The 20,313-nt window shown below is 50.4% G+C and overlaps 1 protein-coding gene across 1 annotated transcript in view; it reads left to right on the top strand.

The window, feature by feature from the left end:
* The window catches only part of YME1L1 (YME1 like 1 ATPase), a 478,651-nt gene that overhangs the window by 142,842 nt on the left and 315,496 nt on the right, over window positions 1–20,313 (top strand). The window contains exons 6-7 of the mRNA XM_078663402.1: window positions 10,263–10,413; window positions 10,507–10,590. Coding sequence (XP_078519528.1) covers window positions 10,263–10,413; window positions 10,507–10,590 — 235 coding nt within the window. The remainder of the gene's footprint in view (window positions 1–10,262; window positions 10,414–10,506; window positions 10,591–20,313) is intronic.

The following is a 20,313-nucleotide window of genomic DNA, read 5'->3' as shown; positions in this document are numbered from 1 at the left end:
CAGAAAACACCGCCGGTCTCCGTCGACGTCGATAGCCTTGGCGTCGAGAGGAATGACCATGGGCTGCTCCCCGTCTCCCCAGGGCTCTGGGTCGAAGCGACGTCGTCGTTCGACGTCGAGGAGATTGATGTCGAGACCTCCGACTAGGTCGACGTCGAGGACTGCTTCGTCGTCGCGTCATCATCGACGTCGAGAGGGTTCAAGGAGGCGCAGGCGGTCGACGTCGAGGCGTCACCGTCATTCACCATCGACGTCGACTCGACGTTCGGCGTCGAGAAGGAGTTCATCATCGACGTCGAGAAGGAGTTCATCATCGACGTCGAGAAGGAGTTCATCATCGACGTCGAGAAGGAGTTCATCATCGACGTCGAGAAGGGGGTCATCATCGACGTCGAGAAGGAGTTCATCATCGACGTCGAGAAGGGGGTCATCATCGACGTCGAGAAGGAGGTCATCATCGACGTCGAGAAGGAGGTCATCATCGACGTCGAGAAGGAGGTCATCATCGACGTCGAGAAGGAGGTCATCATCGACGTCGAGAAGGAGGTCATCATCGACGTCGAGAAGGAGGTCATCATCGACGTCGAGAAGGAGGTCATCATCGACGTCGAGAAGGAGGTCATCATCGACGTCGAAGGAGGTCATCATCGACGTCGAGAAGGAGGTCATCATCGACGTCGAGAAGGAGGTCATCATCGACGTCGAGAAGGAGGTCATCATCGACGTCGAGAAGGAGGTCATCATCGACGTCGAGAAGGAGGTCATCATCGACGTCGAGAAGGAGGTCATCATCGACGTCGAGAAGGAGGTCATCATCGACGTCGAGAAGGAGGTCATCATCGACGTCGAGAAGGAGCTCATCATCGACGTCGAGAAGGAGCTCATCATCGACGTCGAGAAGGAAGGCGTTCTTCGACGTCGAGAAGGAAGGCGTTCTTCGACGTCGAGACGGCGTTCTTCGACGTCGAGACGGCGTTCTTCGACGTCGAGACGGCGCTCCACGTCAAGGAGGGAAGCATCGTCCTCCAGGAGGCGTTCCGGTGCCAGGACTGTGTCCTTGTTGTCCTTAAGCCCACGGTCGCGGCGCGCAGTCGCTCGGCTACCAGGGGTACGGCCTCTAGGTTCCCCCCGTTAGGTCAGGCGAAGAAAAGAAAGAGAGGGGAAGAGGCTCCGGGCTCGGAGCATTCACAAGTTTATTCGCCCTCCAAGCCGAGGTCACCTACACCTCCTCCGTAACCCAAGGACCCTCCTCCACGTAACCCGACGCCTCCTCCGCCACCCGTTTCTCCTCATCGTCCTCCGCCTCCTACACCACCACCTCCTCCGAGGTCTGCCTCGTTACCACATCTCCCGACGACGCCTACGGGGCCACCGCAACCTAGGCTCCCGTTGAGGCCTCCACAGCGCCCTCCGCTACGGCCAGTGGACCGTCCGAGGCCGCGGAGGTCGAGATCTCGCTCCGGACGGAGGGATAGATCTGGGAGTCGCCGTCGCTCATCTACAAGATCCAGACGGTGCCACAGGAGGGACCGGTTGCGGTCCCGCTACACGGATTCCTCTAGTGCCAGGGATTATTCACCTACCCTGTCGGACTCCCCTCGGACGAGGGTGTCTCCAGTAGACGACATAGTCTCCTTCCTGGACATGTTGCTGCGAGGGGAAACTAAGCTGGCATCACGCTCACTTTGCCCGCACCATTGACTTCCGTCATTTTCGAAACTCTGCACAAGAAGCAGTTGTCTCGCCCTTTACTGCCCTTGGTGCCTGGGCTGGTGGAACCTGCCATGGAGTTGTTCCTCACTCCTGCGGCTACGAGGTCGGCGCCTTCAAGGCTGCAGAAGAAATATAAGGCTCCTGACTCGGACTCAGCATTTCTTCGGGTGGATCCCACGCCTGACTCTGTAATTATGACAGCAGCAAAAAAACAGCACGCCACCACCCCATCATCGACAGTGCCTCCTGACAAGGAGAGCCGCTGGATGGATTCGGCAGGCGGAAGGTTTGCGGGACGGCCTCCACATCGATGAAGGCAGCGAGTGCCTCAGCCCTGTTGGGACGTTACGATCGGGCTCTGTGGGAGTCCCTCCCGCAGTTTTCGGAACACCTCCCCTGGGAAAAACGGAGAGATTTCCAAGAGATCCTTGCTGAAGGTCTGCTGGTTTCCAACCAGGTAAAAAGTTCGGCTGCGGATTCTTCCCTCTTGGCAGCCCACGGGTACTGCCATGGGGTCAACCTGAGGCGCCACGCCTGGCTGAGTCTTACATCCTTAAAGCCCGAGGCACAGCAGAGTTGCTAACCTACCATTTTCGGGCGAGACCCTCTTCGGGAAACATGCGGACCACGAGATGGCCCGCATGAAGGCGGAGGCGGAAACCCTGACTGCTGTCGGGTTGGAAAAGCCTAAGGAACAGAAAAAGACCTTCCGCCCGTTCCAGAGGCGGTACGCAAGGCAGAGGGCAAGGTCGACAGGCTGGACAGCAACAACAGCAGCAGCAGTTCCAGCGGAAACCATTCCAAAAGCGCCAGAGGGGCCGAGGTGGTCAGCAGTCATCCTCCGCGACCTAAGGCCCGGCTGGGTCTAAGCCCTGAGGTGCTTCTTCCCCCTCATCCGTTACCTGCTCCGGTGGGGGGGAAGCATTCAATATTACTTGGCAGAGTGGAGAAACATTACTCAGGACAAGTGTGTGCTGAATATTGTTTGCAATGGATACAGTCTTCGTTTCACCAGCCCGCCTCCAGCAATTCCACCGGTCGGCTCGCAGTTCCAACTGCGCGAGCTCCAGGCGGAGGCCGATATCCTGTTAAGAAAAACGGCGCTAGAAGACGTCCCTCTGTCTCAAAGGGAAAAGGGTCTTTACTCACGCTTCTTCCTAGTACGGAAGACGGACAAGAACGAGTTCAGACCCATTTTGGATTTGCGACAAGCAAACAAGTGAATTCGCAGGGAAAAGTTTCGCATGCTGTCTTTGCACCAGATTTATCCTCAGCTGCAGAGAGGAGGCTGGCTGTGCGCGATAGATCTGCAAGATGCGTACTTCCATGTGCCCATTGCACAGAAACATCTGAAGTTCCTGTGCTTCCTCTTCGGCACCAACCGCTATCAGTACACCGTACTACCGTTTGGACTGAAGTCTGCACCCAGGACTTTTTCTAAATGCATGGCTGTGGTAGCAGCGCACCTGAGGAAGAACAAGGTGTTTGTCTACCCGTACCTGGACGATTGGTTGATCAAAGCCTCCACCTTCCAGGAAGCGCAATTGCACCTCAACAGGATGGCCGTCCTGTTGAACAATCTGGGGTTGCACATAAATCTGTCCAAGTCTGTCCCAATTCCTGTGCAGTGCCTGCAGTACTTGGGAGCCTCCATCAATACGCTGTCGGCAAGCGTGTCTCCTTCGGAGGAGAGACGCTTATCCATCCTTCGGAAGGCCCAGGCTCTCATAGCAACTCCATCCACAACAGTGAGGACGGTGTCTTCTCTACTGGGATTGATGGCCTCTTGTATCTTCTTCACTCCGCACGCGCGCCTACACATGAGGCCGCTACAGGAATGTTTGGAGGACCAGAGGAAAGGGTGTTGGGACGACCGGATTCAGTTGTCTCTTCACGCCCAACAGTCCCTGAGATGGTGGTGCTCGGCAGAGAATCTCCTCAGAGGGGTTCCTTTCCACAAGGTCATCCCGACTCAGACTATCGTTACGGATGCGTTTCTCCTGGCTGGGGAGGGCACTCAGACCATCTGGCGGTGCTCATCAAGTTGGCCCGATCCCGGGCGCGGATGATCCTCATTGCGCCGGAATGGCCCAGGCAGTGGTGGTCCACGGACCTGCTTCACCGGTCGATCCTGCCTCATCGGCGGCTGCCGTGTAGGCCGGACCTTCTCACGAAGTTCGGGGGTCAGATGGTGCACCCCAACCCCTCATAGTTGAATTTGCTGCATGGCTCCTGAGATAGTGCAATATGGTCACTTGAATCTTCCTGAGGATTGCATGGACATATTGAAGGAGGCTAAGAAGCCATCTACTAGGACCTCCTATGTTTACAAGTGGAAGAGATTCTGCATCTGGTGCATGTCTAAGAACTATGACGACGACCTGCAAGGAGGATGTTATCCTTCCATACCTTCTGCATCTAGCTCAGTCTGGCCTTAATTTCCATTCCATTAAGGTTTATCTGGCTGCATTGACTGCTTACAGAAAATGCCCTTCGCAGACATCCTTCTTCCAGATTCCTGCGATTAAGGAATGTTTGGAAGGGTTGAAGAAGGTGTTCCCTCCTGTTTGGCTTCCTTCGCCTTCATGGGAACTGAATGTGGTGCTGTTCAGGCTGATGAAGGAACCGTTCGAGCCTATTCATAAGGCTTCACTGCAGCACCTGTCTTGGAAGGCGGCGTTCCTCGTGGCCATTACATCGGCCCGCAGGGTGAGTGAAATTCAAGCATTGTGTTGCCAGGAACCTTATACTGTATTTCATGCTGCTAAGGTTGTAATGCGTATTCACCCTAAGTTCCTTCCCAAGGTGACTTTTGATTTTCATGTTAATCAGACTATAACTTTACCAAAATTTTTCCAGAATCCTTCCACCCCAGCAGAACGGTCTCTTCATTCCCTGGATATCAGAAGGGTGTTGAAATTCTATCTGGATAAGACCAAGGATATTCGTAGTTCCGACCAATTGTTTGTCAACTATGGGTCGGTTAGGACTGGTCTGGCTACTTCGAAGCAGTCCATCTCTAGGTGGATTGTGTCATGTATCCAGCTCCGTTATCAGAAAGCGAATAAGACCTTAGGGGGTAAGCCTAAGGCTCATTCTACCAGGGGCAAAGCAGCTACAACAGCTTTGCTTCGTAATGTTCCCATTGCAGAGATCTGCAGGGCGTCCACGTGGAAGTCGGTCCACACCTTTGCTAAGCATTACTGTCTGGACTCTGATGCCAGGGCAGATGCTCAGGTTGGACAGGCTTCGCTGCGGAATTTGTTTGCACAATAGTGGTGTTGTCTATTTTTTTCTCCACCGCCGTTTTTTTTTTGGATGGGCCTGCCATTCTATTCACTAGATTATGACTATACACAGAGATCCCCTACTACAGAAGGAGTAGTTACTTACCTGTAACTCCAGTTCTGTAGTAGTGGTATCTCTGTTATAGTCATAAGCGCAGGCCCTCCTCCCCGGTGGAGAAAATGGTACTGTGATGTATGCTCCAGGCCTTGGTTTTTTCACCTTCAAAATGAACTGAACGTAAAAGGAAGGGGCTGTTCATGCTGGGATACCGAGGGTCTCCAGAGAGTTCCTTAAAGGCACGGTATCCCTTTTCCAGACATATAATGGCAGCCTATGGAGGCTCGTCTGTCCATTCCTTCCTCTCTATCATTCCAAGGATTTGATGAGGGGAGGAAAGTTTCTCTATGAGTGAACCTTGACAAATTGTATTAAATGTGTTATTGGTGTTCTATCCTTGGCATTTCTAGCTGAAGTACTGGACAGTGTAGCCTTCTAGATACAGGCTGCATTATTGTCTTTAATTTTCTCTTAGGTGTATGCAGGACTGCAATGAAGACAGCTTAAGAGATTATTTTTGATTCCTCCGGGGTCCACGCACATGGGCGGGACTATTCACTAGATTATGACTATAACAGAGATACCCCTACTACAGAACTGGAGTTACAGGTAAGAAACCACTCAATCTTTTAGTGAAGTTGGTTTTAACAGTCTGTGTTTGGAAAATACCACTTTAGAAAATAGGTATTTTCTTGCCTAACTATCCAAGCCTGCCTCTGCTAGGTTGTGTATTCCTTGTCTGAAGTTTGAGTGACAGGGGCTGGGGGATTCCAGGAGACAGGGTGAGTCAGCACAGGGCTGAATAGACCCATCTGCATGTAGAGTGGTGGGAGGGGAGCACCTGGGACCTGAATAGGGCTGAGCCTGCCTTCCACAATGCTGACACCACCTCCTGTGGTGTGTCGGATAGCCCTGGCCCACACTGTCGAAACCTGTAAACAAAGTTCTCCAGGACTGACCAGTACTGATTTGGACTAGGTACAGACACTCTTTGCCTTCAGAGAACAAAGAGAATAGTAGTATAAGTATTGGGGCAGAGACCCCAGGACATAAGATCACTTCTGGGAAACAAGAATAAACTTTGCTGAGGACAGGAACCAGAGAGAAACTGAAGGCGGAGACTATCCCTAAGATGAGTGCTGTTTGGGGGATTGGCCTGCAGTGGTTGCCTGACTGCCAAAGAAAGGAGAAAGGAACTTTGTGCTACTTTTATCATCTTGTAGCAGATCTCCAAGGGCTTGGAAATTGAGCTTGCCTCCTGCTGAAGTCTCAGGGATAATCGACTTCACCAACCAGCTCCCCTGAATTCCCTTGCTGTGAATCTGAAGTGCCTGCTGTTGTGCTGGGCCTTCTGAGAATGTGTGTCACTGGGAGCTGGAAGCGCGACTCCCGGAGAAGAAGCGTGTCGCTGGGAGTCGGAAGTGCGACTCACTGAGAAGAAGCGTGCCGCAGCCACTGTTGTCGCATCACTGAGTAAGGGTGCCGCTGCTGCAGCTGCCACCATCGCATCACCGGAGAAGAGTGTTGCCGTCATTGCAGATGCCGTCACATCGCCGCAGAAGTATGTCACAGGGCCTGTCGCAGCTCAGAAGATTCACTGAGTTGCCGCACGGCCGTCAGACGTGCACGCATCATCCCTTCGTTGTTGCATCAAGAAGACGCCATTTTTGTTGCATTGCACTGGATCGTCATCGAATCGTGGAGGTGCTGGTTGCATTGCCACAGAAGCGCAGTAAGAAACCTATGCCTCACCTCCCCACGCGTAGAGGAACCAACACATCACCTCTCCTCCGGTAAGGAACCGACGCATCACAGTCCCCTACGCAGCAGTAGGAAACAGAAGCATCACCTCCCCCGGAGTAAGGAACTGATGCATCCCCGTTCTTGCGTGTAAGGAACTGACGCATCACCTTCCCTGCAACTCTTTTGTTTTTATTGTGTTACGCATCCAAAGGTACATTGAACGTAAAGTGTCTCATTTACCTTGTAAAGTCAACTAAGCTATTTCTACCATTCTAAAGTACAGTATTGTGGATTTTTGTCGTTTGTGGTCTTGTGATAAGCCTATATAAAGAATACTCATTTTTGATATACAACCAGTGCGGTGTCCGTCTGTAGTGCTGTCATTATACCCTCCAGAACCAATTCTCTGGGTATTGGACCTCTCTCGGCAGCCAAGACTTGTTGGCAGTCCAATCCGGACACTGACCCTACAGTGATCCACCTACACTATCTGCATAGCCATACATTTGGTACACTACATAAATGGACAGCTTCATACAACCGCTACACATGCCATGAACAGAAAATGTTACTTAGCCCATAAGCATCTATCTGTGGCATGTAGTGTTGTAGATACACATCTGACCGCCCTCCTCCCTGGATGTTGCTAGATGTTGCAGACACTACTTTACTTTCATTCCTACTCTTTCTTTGCAAGGTCTTCTGTTTATCTCTATGCTTCACCTACATCCTCACTCTTTGTGCCGAAAAAACAATCTAACAGTGGAGGTAGTGCCCCTATGCGTTGACAGTAATAGTTAATAGTCTCTAGACCCCGTGACTTGAAAATGCTTCTTCGAAGAAAAACAACTTGCACACGTCCGAGCTGTGAGAAAGTGGCTCTATATATACTGGACCAAAGTAAGGTACAGTGTGTATAGAGTCCACAATCCCCTGAGGTATAACAGAGGTTAAAGCCAGGTGTGACCTTACTATCTTAAGTGGTAGCTTGTTCGAGCAGTAAGGCAGTACCAGAGGACAGTGTAAAACTTTCGTTGTACACACTCAGCAAAAGGTTTCACACACTCAAGGACTGAACTCCAGGCCAATTGTTTTTATATCGTAAGATATAGTTGTTTTATTTTGAGAACCAACAGATATCAAAATATACTTTTCTCAATATGAGTGACCTCAGATGAGCATTTTGCAGAAAGGCAATAAACTTTGTAAACACAATAGGTACAGGGGTTGCAGTAGGCAACACAATTCTAAACACAAGTTAGCATTGAGCTCAATGGGGTTTCCTACAAAAAATACAGTTGATTACTTTGTAGATTACTTTTGTAATTCCAGGACTGGATCCTAGATTCAGACCTGGGGTCTAAGCTGTAAACAGTTTAGTAAAAACGTTTTGGTAAAAATAGTCAACAAAATAAATAATGAGCGGAGAGTCTCTCTAGGAAGAGACAGTCCTGTGGTAATAGATTTTCCTATCTCTCCTTCTCTCTCTCCTCCCTCTATCGCCCCACCGCTGGTAACTTCTGTGGTGACACCATCTGCTACTTGCAACTCTATAGCTATTTTAGAAGGGGCCCAAGATGGCAGTGCACCTGTTGTGGTAGACAAGACTCCTGGCCCAGCAACTGTATCTGCAGGGAGTTCCGCTGCTGCTGGAGCTTGTGCCCTCATTACTTTGGCTGTAGATACAGAGAACGTACAGGTGCAACCAGCGGCAGTAGTAAAACTAAGAGTACGAGGGCTGTCCATTAAAAGGAAAAGAGCTGTTAGTGGTGTAGGGGTGGGAGTATAAAATCCACCAAGAAGGCCAAAAAACCGAGGGAAAGTCATAGAGCAGGGGGTGGGGTAAAGGATGTGGCAGTTGGTGTACTTAATATCCAAACACGTCATATGCCTGCAACTCTGGCTACTGTAAGTCCTAGTGATGTTACCTCCCCTGGTCCCTCTACTCTTGAGCCTAACTCGATTTATTTAGAGAAACTCATGAAATCCCTGTTACTACCCATTATTGAGAGTTTGGAATGTTTAAAGGGAAGGGTCGATAGGCTCGAACAAACCTCCCTGGACAATTTCCACTCAGGCCCAGGAGAGCGGAGGCTCTCCACCCAGGGGTCCAGCAACATGTCTGCTGTGTGGCAGCCTCGGCAACCACTCAGTCCAGACGTGGATTGTAGGTTAGGTTTTCAGGGGGCATCTCTAAGATGCCCTCTGGTGCATTTTATATTAAATCCCACACTGGCATCAGTGCAGGTTTAATGTGCTGAGAAGTTTGGTACCCAACTTGTCAGTCTTCAGTGTAGCCATTATGGTGCCGTGGAGTTCGTAATGACAATATCCCAGCACCATATACTCTTAATGGCATCACTGCACTTACGGTGCCTAGGAATGGCCCTGGGTACTGTAGGGGCACAGGGCTCATGCACCTGTGCCCACACCACTGGCATAGGGCACCCAGCTAGAGGGGTGACTGAGGTATGCCAGGGCAGTGGGTCTTGTGGGCATGGCACACAGGGATGTGTGCCATGTCGACTCTTTGGTTAGTTATGTTCTTAGACACTCAGCCTGCAAAGGCACTGTGTGGGTGTCAGGGTACAGGGCCCCTGAGGGTGGCACATTAGGTGCTGCAGCCCTCAGCGGTCTTCTCTGGTCACCATGCCCTGGGTACCTGGGGTACCTTTTACTAGAGGCTGACAGGTGGTCAAAGATGCCAATTGGGTTTTAGTTTCAACACAGTTTTAGGGAAGGAACACAGGCCGTGGGTACCTGGTTGGCAGGAACCCAGGGCTCACTCAGTCAAAGCACATCAGCAGTTCAGAAAAAAAGTGGGGGCATACCAATGCAGAAAAGATGGCTCTTTCTCACACAAGCCCAACAAGAGATGGCAGAGTATACCTAGCATGTGAATGTACACTACTATAATATGATATGAACAGATGCATACAGGCTTAGTAAAAGGTTATTTTTCCATTGTCATCTTTCATAGATTCACATGTGCCCCCCCCCTTTCTCCCCTGCTCAACTATCGACTAACTTTATCTTCCACACTAGTGTAATGAAATCTAAAGTATGCTGAGGTGGGCTGGGGGCAGTTGTCAGTGGTGTTCATTGTGCTTTCCCCTGCTTGGTTGAAGCATGCGTGTGTTTTTAAATCATGTGAATAAGCTAGTAATGTGACCATGTTTATAGCTTGGGCAAGAGATTGAGGAATTGCACAGAATATGAAAAAAGTAGTAGGCAAGCACTCCACAAAGGATAGAGTAGAGAGACTGTACCGAGGAAGGAGGAGGGCAATTATCATACCAAGATTTGGTAAATTTTTCTCCAGTTCAGCCAGGCAAGCAATAACTGGAATTCCAGGAGAGCGTGAAAGATAGAGGCCTGTTCTGCACACGGGGTAGGGAAATGCAAGGAACTCAGCAGATGAATATGTTCATTTAATTGACTGGTATTTGTATCTGTTTTAGGGGCTTCTTTTGCGGGACCGAGGTACAGATGTGGATAGCTTAGACAAAATTGTAAAAACAAAAAATATACCAGAAGGACAGCATGACACATTTAAAACTGGTTTTGCAGAGGGCTTCCTGAAAGCACAGGCACTCACACAGAAGACAAATGGTAAGTAGTTGATATCTAAATGGATGTTTCATTTTATATCACATGCTTGCATCAGACATTTTTTTTATAATATCCTGCTCTTTGTTTTCACAGATTCCTTAAGAAGAACACGTCTCTTTCTCCTTGTTATCTTGCTGCTTGGTATCTATGGCTTGTCTAAAACACCATTTTTATCTGGTATTTACATTTTTTCGTTTTTAAGAAATCTAGTAAATGTTATTGATGTACTCCCTATACCAGGCATGTGAAAATGCAACCTATTAATTTTGTATGTCTATGTAGAATGACTTGAAAATATTGCTTTAAGAGCATCTTAAATTTTTGGGGTGTGGCTTGGCGCCGATGATGGCGGCCGCCTAAGCAGAGGGCTCCTCACCTGAGCCCCAATTAATCCTGACACAGCGGAGATCGAGACCCCCACCTCCCGTGAAACGTTAGGGGAAGGGGCAGCCTCACATCGGGGATGTGCGCGAGGTAAGACAGCTGAATTGGAGACCCGCTGGAGCCCGATTACGGGCTGGCTGGTGCGCCGAAGGGTGAAAACAAATGGACCCAAGATGGCGCCTGTGGCGAGAGGCTCATACACCGGAGGACTGCGGAGCCACAATGACTTCGGGCGGTCGCGGCTCTCACTCCAGGGGGAGAACTCAGCGGAGATCCCTGTGAGATCTTGGGATCCGACTGTAAAGATATGAGCGGGACGAGGCAATTTAGGGAAGCACCGATGGCGAGGTTGAGACTGGGGGAGTGACGCACTGGGAGTATTGCGGCTGCCTTAAATATCGGAAACGGCAGAGGGAAGACCGGTCCTGACGCCGCTAAGCCCGGCGGAAGGTGGATGAGCACATGGAGTGGAGTTAACCTCCTGACCGGACCACATCCTACGCCGGTGAGGCCGCTAAACTTGGGGAGTGAAGCTCTGCCTTTGTGTGTTTACCGATCGGCAGCAGTAGAAGAGGGCTCTCGCTGGGGCCGTAAATGCAAGCGGAGCTACAGCGCATAGTTCCATAGTTTACGGGGCTGCAGACCCTGCTGGATCGCAGAGCGGGGAGGAAAGTGCGCTTGCTGGGCCTCTGGAGCGATGGCTCGGGCACAGTGCGGGCCCCGACACTGCGGGCGGCCCTGCGGGCGGTGGCGGCCTCGCTACACAACTGGTGAAACCTACTGAGGGCGGCGAAGAGGCGAATCAAGATGCCAACCTAAAAGGAGAACTCCCTCCTCAGCCTCCTACTGAAAACTCCGAAAGGCCCCAGAAGAGAATGGGATTCGGACCCTAGAGGCCCCATTATACCCTTTCATATTAACGTCTGAACAGCCGCGAATGAACTGAGTCCCACAGAAGGCGCTACCTCTCACATTCACTCGATTCCGTGCTTGGGACGTGGTACAGCGGAAGTGCGGAATGAGCAGGAAGGAGGGCTGGGACCAGTGGGTATTGTATTGAACGACAATCCCAGACGGGCGACAGCGGAGCGCCATTGGCAGGAGCAGAGTGAGCACAGATAGCCAAGAATACACCTGACCATGGGGAAGCCAAAGGAAAACAAGAGTGGAGCTCAACCGACGGTGGAAGGCGAATTAACTGATTGTGGAGAAGAAGCGGACTATGACCAGCTGCGGGACCCCCACCTACAGCACCAGCTAGACAAAATACTGACGGCCATAGCGGATTCCCGTGCGGCATTACAGCAGGACATAGCACAAGTAGCCACGGGACTGGGCTTGTTGAGGGCCGATCATGGTAAACTAGTAGATAGTCAAATCAGTGGAGGGAACGCTCCAAGCCCTTGAACCTACACAAAAGGATCTCAAAGCTACTATGGCTACAGTGTTGGAGCGCATAGATGCCTTGGAAAAAAGGGCAGAGGATGCCGAAGGACGCAATCGCCGGAACAACATCCGCGTAGTGGGGCTACCGGAAAAAATAGAAGGGCAGGACATGGTACAATATCTTGAAAATTGGCTCCAAACAGTGGTGGTCCCGGAAGGCCTATCCACTTTCTACACTTTAGAGCGAGCACATAGAGTGCCAGCCAGACCTCCTCAGCAAGGGTGACCGCCGCGACCGGTGGTAGCCCGACTGCTACATTTCCGAGACCGTGATTTGATCCTTCAGAAAGCGCGAGTTGGTGGTACCTTCCAAGTGGAAAATGGCAAGGTCAATATCTTTCCGGACTATACCTATGAGACACAGCGTCGAAGGACCTCCTTTCTGGCAATTAAGAGTGAATTGCGCAACGAGGGTCTTCAATATTCTCTCCTCTTCCCGGCCAAGCTGAGGGTCATTGTGGAGGGCAAGACATATTTTTTTGACATCCCGGACGACGCCTGTGCTTGCCTGGAACTATATAAGGCTGGGAAGGATGGCAACGAGCAAAGAACGCAAACCGTCACAGAAGTACTGCCTTCAATGAAATCGCGAAGGCTCCGCAATAGACAACGAGGGCTAAGAAGACCTTCCCCGACCCAGACGGAAGCGGAGCGGAGAGGAGTACTAGCAGTGGTGTCCACGCTGTCGGGCACGTAGGAGACTCCATCACTGGGTGGAACAGAATCGGAGAAAGACAACAATCGATCTGACACTGAACACTCCGAAACAGACAGTGAGCGTTTGCCGAAGGTCACGCCGGGTCAGAGAGCCTTTATTCGCTGGGCTCGATTGCACTGCGGGGAATGCAGGAATGGTTTGGCCACCCGTTGGCGCATAGTCCCCCCTCATTGCCCTTAAGGCATGCCTGCAGTGTCTGCTGTTGGGTTTAGAAGTGTGTTGCATTCTGTTATGGTTTGGATGGGAACTAGATGGTTAATGCTAGGTCCTGTTCTTGGAGGGGGTGGGAAGAACAGGTTGTTTGGAGGAAAGTTGGAGAAGGGTAAGCACCGGCGCGTACGTAGAGTCACGACTTCAACTGCACGGGACAATAATGGAGAATGGGTGATACAGCCGATTTGCGATGTATAACCTGGAATGTGAGGGGGCTTCACACTATGACACGGCGACACAAAATCCATGCCTACTTTGTGCGCAGGGGTGTGCACATTGCACTTCTCCAGGAGACTCACCTGACCAAGGCCGAGGACTTAGCGCTGCAGCGTAGATGGAGAGGTCAAGTATTTAACACCACATACTCGGCATTTGCTAGAGGTGCCCTGGTCTGGATTAGAGCGGGGGTCCCCTTCCAAGTCACCAAGCAGACGATAGATCCTGAAAGCAGGTATGTGGTCGTTGAGGGGAAACTTCGAGGTAGAGACGTGGCTTTTTGTAGTGTTTATGCACCTAATGTCGATCAGCTAGGTTTCCTGGTGAAGATATCTGGATCTCTGGTGCACTATCTTGCGGGTCCCTTATTAATGGGTGGAAACTTTAATTCTATCACAGGTATAACATTAGACAGATCGCATCCTCCACTGGCTGACTCCCCGATACATAGATTGACCAAAGGTAGACTCGACTGGCAGACAAGGTGGGGGACTAGGAGACGCTTGGCGCACGCAACACCCGCTGGACCGCGACTACTCCTATTTCTCTGGGATGCATGAGCTGCACGTAAGATTGGACGCGGTGTTGTGCTCCCCTACGATAATGCCTACAGTTCTACAGACTGAATACCTGACTAGAACGATCTCTGATCATAACCCGATGCTGTTAACCATGCATTGGATGACTGGGACTTCATATATCCCCATTTGGAGACTACGCCTCGAAACGCTAGACGACCCGATGTTTCAAGAGGCATTGAGGGAAGGGATCACCCATTACTTTGAGGAGAATGTTGGATCGGCTGCCACGAGGGCGGTCGAGTGGGATGCCTTCAAGGTAGTGGTAAGGGGGATCTGTATAGGACAGCACGCGGGAGTATGCAAGGTGCTATTAAGTGACCTGACCCGAGCAGAAGAGAAGTTACATAAGGCAGAACTATTAAGACCTGGTCGCCCTGAACTGCAGGAAGAGGTTAGCACAGCGAGGGAGGCAGTGGCGGTAGAAGTGGAAAGGTTGCGCAGTTTCAACCATATAAGGCTTATGCAATGAGGACGCATGCGGAGGGGGACAAAGCCTTCTAGCTTGGTTGGCCAATCCAACCAAAAGAGGCACCCCCATACTGGCACTTGAGACAAAGGAAGGGAGAATAGTCCACACCCAGAATGAGATCCTGCAGGGTTTTCTGAGCTATTATGAGGAACTCTATAGAAGCACACTACTAGCCGGAGACCCTGCAATTGATGCCTTCCTAGAAGAACTGCAACTGCCTCAACTGCAACTGCCTCAACTGGAACAGGAACAGGCAATGGGCTTAGGTAAAGACATAGAACTAAGTGAAATCCAAGGCGCCATTAAACGCATGGCCTGCAACAAAACCCCGAGTATAGATGGCTTACCAATAGAATTCTACGAGAAATAGGTAGATTTGCTAGCACCAAGACTCCAAGTGGTCTACAAGGAGGCGAAGGAATTGGGACGGCTACCTCAATCTACGAGAGAGGCCCTAGTGGTCCCGCTGTTGAAGCCGGGTCGGGAGAGCAGAAGGACAGCCTCCTATCGCCCATTATCGATGCTGACCACGACTACAAAATATTAAGCAGCATCCCAGCGAACCGACTCTTACAGTATATGACCACGTTGATTCATGAAGACCAAGCTGGTTTTATACCATCGAGGAATACGACTACAAACCTCAGGTGATTAGTGTGCCTACTGGAGGAAGATCACCCAGAGGCGAGACAACCAATGATATTGTCGGTAGATATCGAGAAAGCGTTCAATAGCTTAGTGTCTATGAGCCTATGAGACTGCCTCCTTAAGCGGTCTCTGAACCGGTGGTACTGGATCCATACCCACCCTTTTGGGCTTCAGGTACAGATCTGTCACACACCAAGAACGACTCATGGCTGGGGGTCTGATATGACCATGTATTTATTGGTGCACTGACTGACGGGTGGCTTCTTTGTTTGTCTTAGAGGCCCGTGGGGCTTCTCCACCAGATTCCTTGGGTCTCTTCACGGGGTCTTTCGATCTTTTTGGGGTGTTCTGGGCGTCCTATATCTGCCGCCCTCTTTTGTGCAAAGGGGAACTATTGTATCGCTTGCCATGTTGCTTCACCCGGCTTATAGAAGGCATACTGAGGGTCTTTTGTGAGAGGAGCACGTCCGTGAGGAAAGGGAGGAGAACCAGGAGTTCTATCCTCACTCGTGGTTCCTGTGTGCCCCGATTATGCAAATACGCCTGCTTGCTTTTTGTCTTCTGTCCTCAATTGCCTTGTGTTATGTCATGCTGGGCCCCGTAGTGCCCCGCACCATATAGCCCAAGAACACCACCTGATAAACTGCCCCTTGCCCCGGCCGTCACTTGCCTGATCCCGTGACCCGTCAACAGGGTCACGGCTGCCTCGCCTTTTGCGCCTTCCTGAGGGGTGACCTCCTGGTTTCCCTCCTCCTCCCGAGCTGCTTCCTCCTGTTTGGGTCCGTCGACTGCTTCCTCAGTCCTTTCGTCATCGGCTCTTCGGCTTCTGTCCGTTATGACTCCTTCTCTCGTCACGTTGTCCGTAGCTGTATTCTCGGTCGCTCTGGCTGCTTCGCTGCTCAGTTCCTCTGGGTCCGTCCCTCCTTTACCATCGATCCCGCCGAACACCGCCTCTTGCTCCGCCTCTCTCTCTTTATTTGCTCCTTCCGGGTCATGGCATGGCCCCCCCTGGACGGCAGGAGTGTCTCTTCGTTGGTGCCCCCAGGGTCCTTCGAGACCGCCCCCGCTGTCGCCCTGTCACACGATCCTTCGCACTTGAATGCGATGTTTGCGTGTTTGCCAGAGGAGCTAACCCTGCTGGTGCGCCTGTTGGCCCCAAGGGACTTTGCACAGGCACCATTCATGCCTTTCTTGCCAATGATCCCAGGAAGTTAGCCTCTCCTGACTCCGAGGTTTTCGATGCCGGTACAATCCCTGGAGGTTAAGAGTGTAGTTGGATGGGTCTTCTCCGGCGCCTTCTGGCTCCGGTCCAGCGCCATGACTAATCCTGTGGAGCCTCCATCGACGCCGGTCCCTAGCATGCAGCAGAACGAGGCTGAGGAGGAAATTGTTGACCCTAGGCAGGAATTTGAGGGACTACAGGAGGCCAGTGGTTTCAACACCTCTCCTGAGTGGGAGCCTACCATCACAGGAGGTTTCCTCTTACCATTTTATAATAAAGAAGGGAGCTGATCTACTGGACTTGCCGTTACTTACTGCAGAGCTTAAGTCCAATATTTTAACAGAAGTTCTTCAGTCTCCTTATTCTGCATTGGAACCTCTGGAACCATTTAATGAAGCTCTGACTAAGCCCATTTTAGAGGTGTGGCAAATACCAATGACTGCCCCTGCAGTGTCCAGATCAGTTGCAAGGAGATATGAGGTGGCTCCTGGAGATCCTGCTTTTCTTTTACACACATCCATCTCCTGAGATCTTTGTAGTCCAGGCATCATACTTTACTAAGCTGTCTACAGGCCCTTTCCTATCCACGCCTGGAGATAGAGTATCCAAGAGGATGGAGCAATCTGCTAAAAAAGGGGGGTTCTTCGGCCAGTATGGCTCCGAAATCCACAAATGCAACATGCCTGCTGAGTCGCTATATCCATGCTCTGATGGATTCGGCAAAGGAGGTGCTTCCTAAGCTTCCGGAGGATGTTCAGGGCCATTAGGCGGATGTTATGTCGGGCACACTAGTTGCGGCCCGTCATGTCATTCAGTCTGGGCTTGATACTGCAGACTCTGTCTGAGTTATGGGTTCCTCAGTAGCAACCAGGAGGCACGCCTGGCTAAGGGGGTCTGGGTTTTCATCTGATGTACAGGCCACCCTATTGGACTTGTCCTTTGATGACTCTAGTCTTTTTGGTACCAAAGCAGCCATGTGCTACAACACTTTAAATAAGTAGAGCCACAGTGAGATTGTTGGGTCTTCAGTCCCAACCCAGAGGATTTAGGTACCGCACATTTCGCAGGTTTGGCAGGTCCCCTACCTTTCGTGCTAAACTGCAGCAGCAACAAGCAAACACTCTGTATTGGTCGTACAGAGGAAAAGGTAGAGGTTGTCTGCGAGGTTCTGCTCAGCAGCAAGTATCCTCCTACTCTTCCCCCCCCCCCCTCCCCCCTCCTCCTCCTCTCCCGTCACTCCAACTGGTACAGCAAGGAAGCAGCTCTAGGTCCTCCATCCTGGAGCATGTTGGTCCAGTGGGAGGTCGGGTGTCTCATTTTCTATGAAATTGGAGATCTGTTACTTCAGATCTCTAGGTTTTGGATCTCGTAGAAAATGGGTATGTCCTTACCTTCCGGGAGTTTCCCCTTCTTTACCCCCACGCCAGGGTTGGTGCTCAGAGGAGCACCTGTTGCTTCTACAACAGGAGGTTCTGTCTTTGCTGCAGAAAGGTTCAAAAGAAGTGGTTCCGGAGCAGGAAAGGGGACAGGGATGCTACTCCCGATACTTCCTGATTCCTAAAAAGGATGGTCGATTGAGGCAAATCCTAGACCTCAGGGTCTTGAATTTTTACATTGGGCAGGACAAGCTCAAGATGTTGACCCTGGCTCAGGTTCTAATGGCGCTGCAGCAAGAAGAATGGATGGTGTTGATCGATTTTGCAGGATTAATATTTTTACTTACCCATCTGAAGTTGCATCAGAAGTATCTCCGTTTTACTGTGGGATCTCAGCACAACCAGTTTGCTGTCCTTCCGTCCGGTCTTACATCAGGTGATGGCGGTGGTAGCAGCACATCTCAGGAGATCGGGGACCCCTGTTTTTCCCTATCTGGATGACTGGCTGCTCAAAGCAAAGTCGCCAGAGATGGTGCTGCATCATTTGCAGCCTTTGCAAGTCTTGTTCGACTTGGGTTTTTAGATAAACGTACCCAAATATCACCTGGTGCCCTCTCAGTGCAATCTGTTCATAGGGGCAGTACTGGACACTACTGTAAGTCCTGCCTTCCCGCCTCTACGGAGGATTCAAGACATCCAGGCTATGATTCTAATTTTTCAGAATGAAGCGGCTGTTTTAGTCCTGAAGGTCTTGCTCCTGCTCTGTCTGTTTGCTTCCTGCATACTATTGGTCACCATGCATGCTGGCACATGAGGGCTCTCCAGTGGTGCCTCTGCAGGCAGTGGTTTCAAAACAACGGAGATCTCAAGGAGGTGGTCATAATGTCCAGAGACAATGGAGCATAGCATTTATGTTGGAGTGTTTCGACAACCTGTCTCTAGGCAAGTCGTTTCAACCTCCTTCTCTGATGGTCGCAGTGATAATGGATGCCTTCAATCTAGGGTGGGGTGCTCATCTAGGGGATCTGGAGGTCAAAGGCCTTTGGTCTCCAGAGGAAAGATTGTTTCACATCAATCTTCTGGCATTGCGGGTGATACATTTGGCTCTCAAGGCCTTTCTTCCCTCCCTTCACGTTCAGTCGATCCAGGTCCTGACCGACAACACTACTGCGATGTGGTACATCAACAAACGGGGAGGGGTAGGGTCGTATCCTCTCTACAGAGAGGCTCTGCGACTCTGGTCCTAGGCTCAGGACCCGCAGATTGGCGTGATTATGAATCATCTGGGTGGAGTGCTGAATGTACGTGCGGACAGTCTCAGTCGGCAGTACTCAGCCGATCACAAGTGGCGTCTCCATCCGGATGTGGTCCATCACATTTTCATGATGTGGGGGGTTTCCTTGGTTGGACCTGTTTGCCACTCAGGCGAACACGCACTGCTCCTCGTTCTGCAGTCTCCTGTATGCGATGCGTCAATGTCTAATTAACCTCCACAGATCAACACTCTTCTTTTGGTCAAAGGACCATTAGTCAAGTAGTTGATGGTGATATTACCACATTTATTAATCTATCTTATAACTCTCAATAAAATAATCACAGACTCTGGGTAAGATTCAATTAAATTTATCTAATAACTCATTCAAAATGAACGCTCATTTGTACAGATTCACAGTGCAAACTCCAACTTTCATGGGAGAGAAAAATTCATTTATAAAATTACATTCAAATTTCAGACTCATTTCAACAATTTAATGCATCAGGAGTGATAGGTGAAGAAACAAGACATAATAAATCATACATTTGCAAAAAGGTATGCAAATTTAAGACAGAACAATATTTACCAGATAGTGAAATGGGGAAACCCAACCCTCTGGCCAAAGGACTGGCGGGGGTCTCCTGACTTAAGATTCAGGTGACAAAAACTATACGACAGGTGCAGGATCGGATGATCCTTACTACACTTCTCTAGAACCCCGACGCACCAGAGCGCATCCCTCTCTTACACTTTCTCTCTCCTCGATAGTCTTCCGCAAAATCTTCATTCTAATCGGGCTGTCTTTCAGGAATGAATCTTCCCAGTCTGTTCTCTTTCAACAGTAGCTCTCGGCTACACCTCACTTAGCATTGACGTCAACCAACCTTCTTAACTTAAATCTCTCTAGTTCTAGTCTTTATTTTTGCATGTCCCACCCTCAAAAGTTGCAAGTCTCTGTGGATCATTGATTGTGATTTGGCAGGGGATTTGTCATCACCTCTCGATTTCTTAATGAACTTTTTGTATAACAAACCCTTCCCATTTAATTCATTCATTTTTCAGTGCCATTTACCTTCACACACATCTTAGGTAACAGATTAGATACAAATTCTTATATAGTTCTACAGTTGAAGAGAGTTCTCAGGCGTCTGTCGTTGGCTGTTGGCAGCCTGTCAATGATCCGGTCAGCGGGTCACTTCAAAACTTCAGTGCGCAGACTCAGCTTGTGTTACATTTCAACCGCCATCTTTTCACTTGGCTTAGTACGTCAGGCCCAAACGCGCACTATTTAGTAAAGGAATCATAAACAGATGTTATTTTCTCAAATATGTTATTGACACTGTTCACCACCCACTCCTACTCTATCCCATGT

The sequence above is a fragment of the Lissotriton helveticus genome, chromosome 10 (assembly GCF_964261635.1).
Source record: "Lissotriton helveticus chromosome 10, aLisHel1.1, whole genome shotgun sequence".
Classification (NCBI taxonomy): Eukaryota; Metazoa; Chordata; class Amphibia; order Caudata; family Salamandridae; genus Lissotriton; species Lissotriton helveticus.
This window is presented reverse-complemented; position numbering and strand designations above follow the sequence as displayed.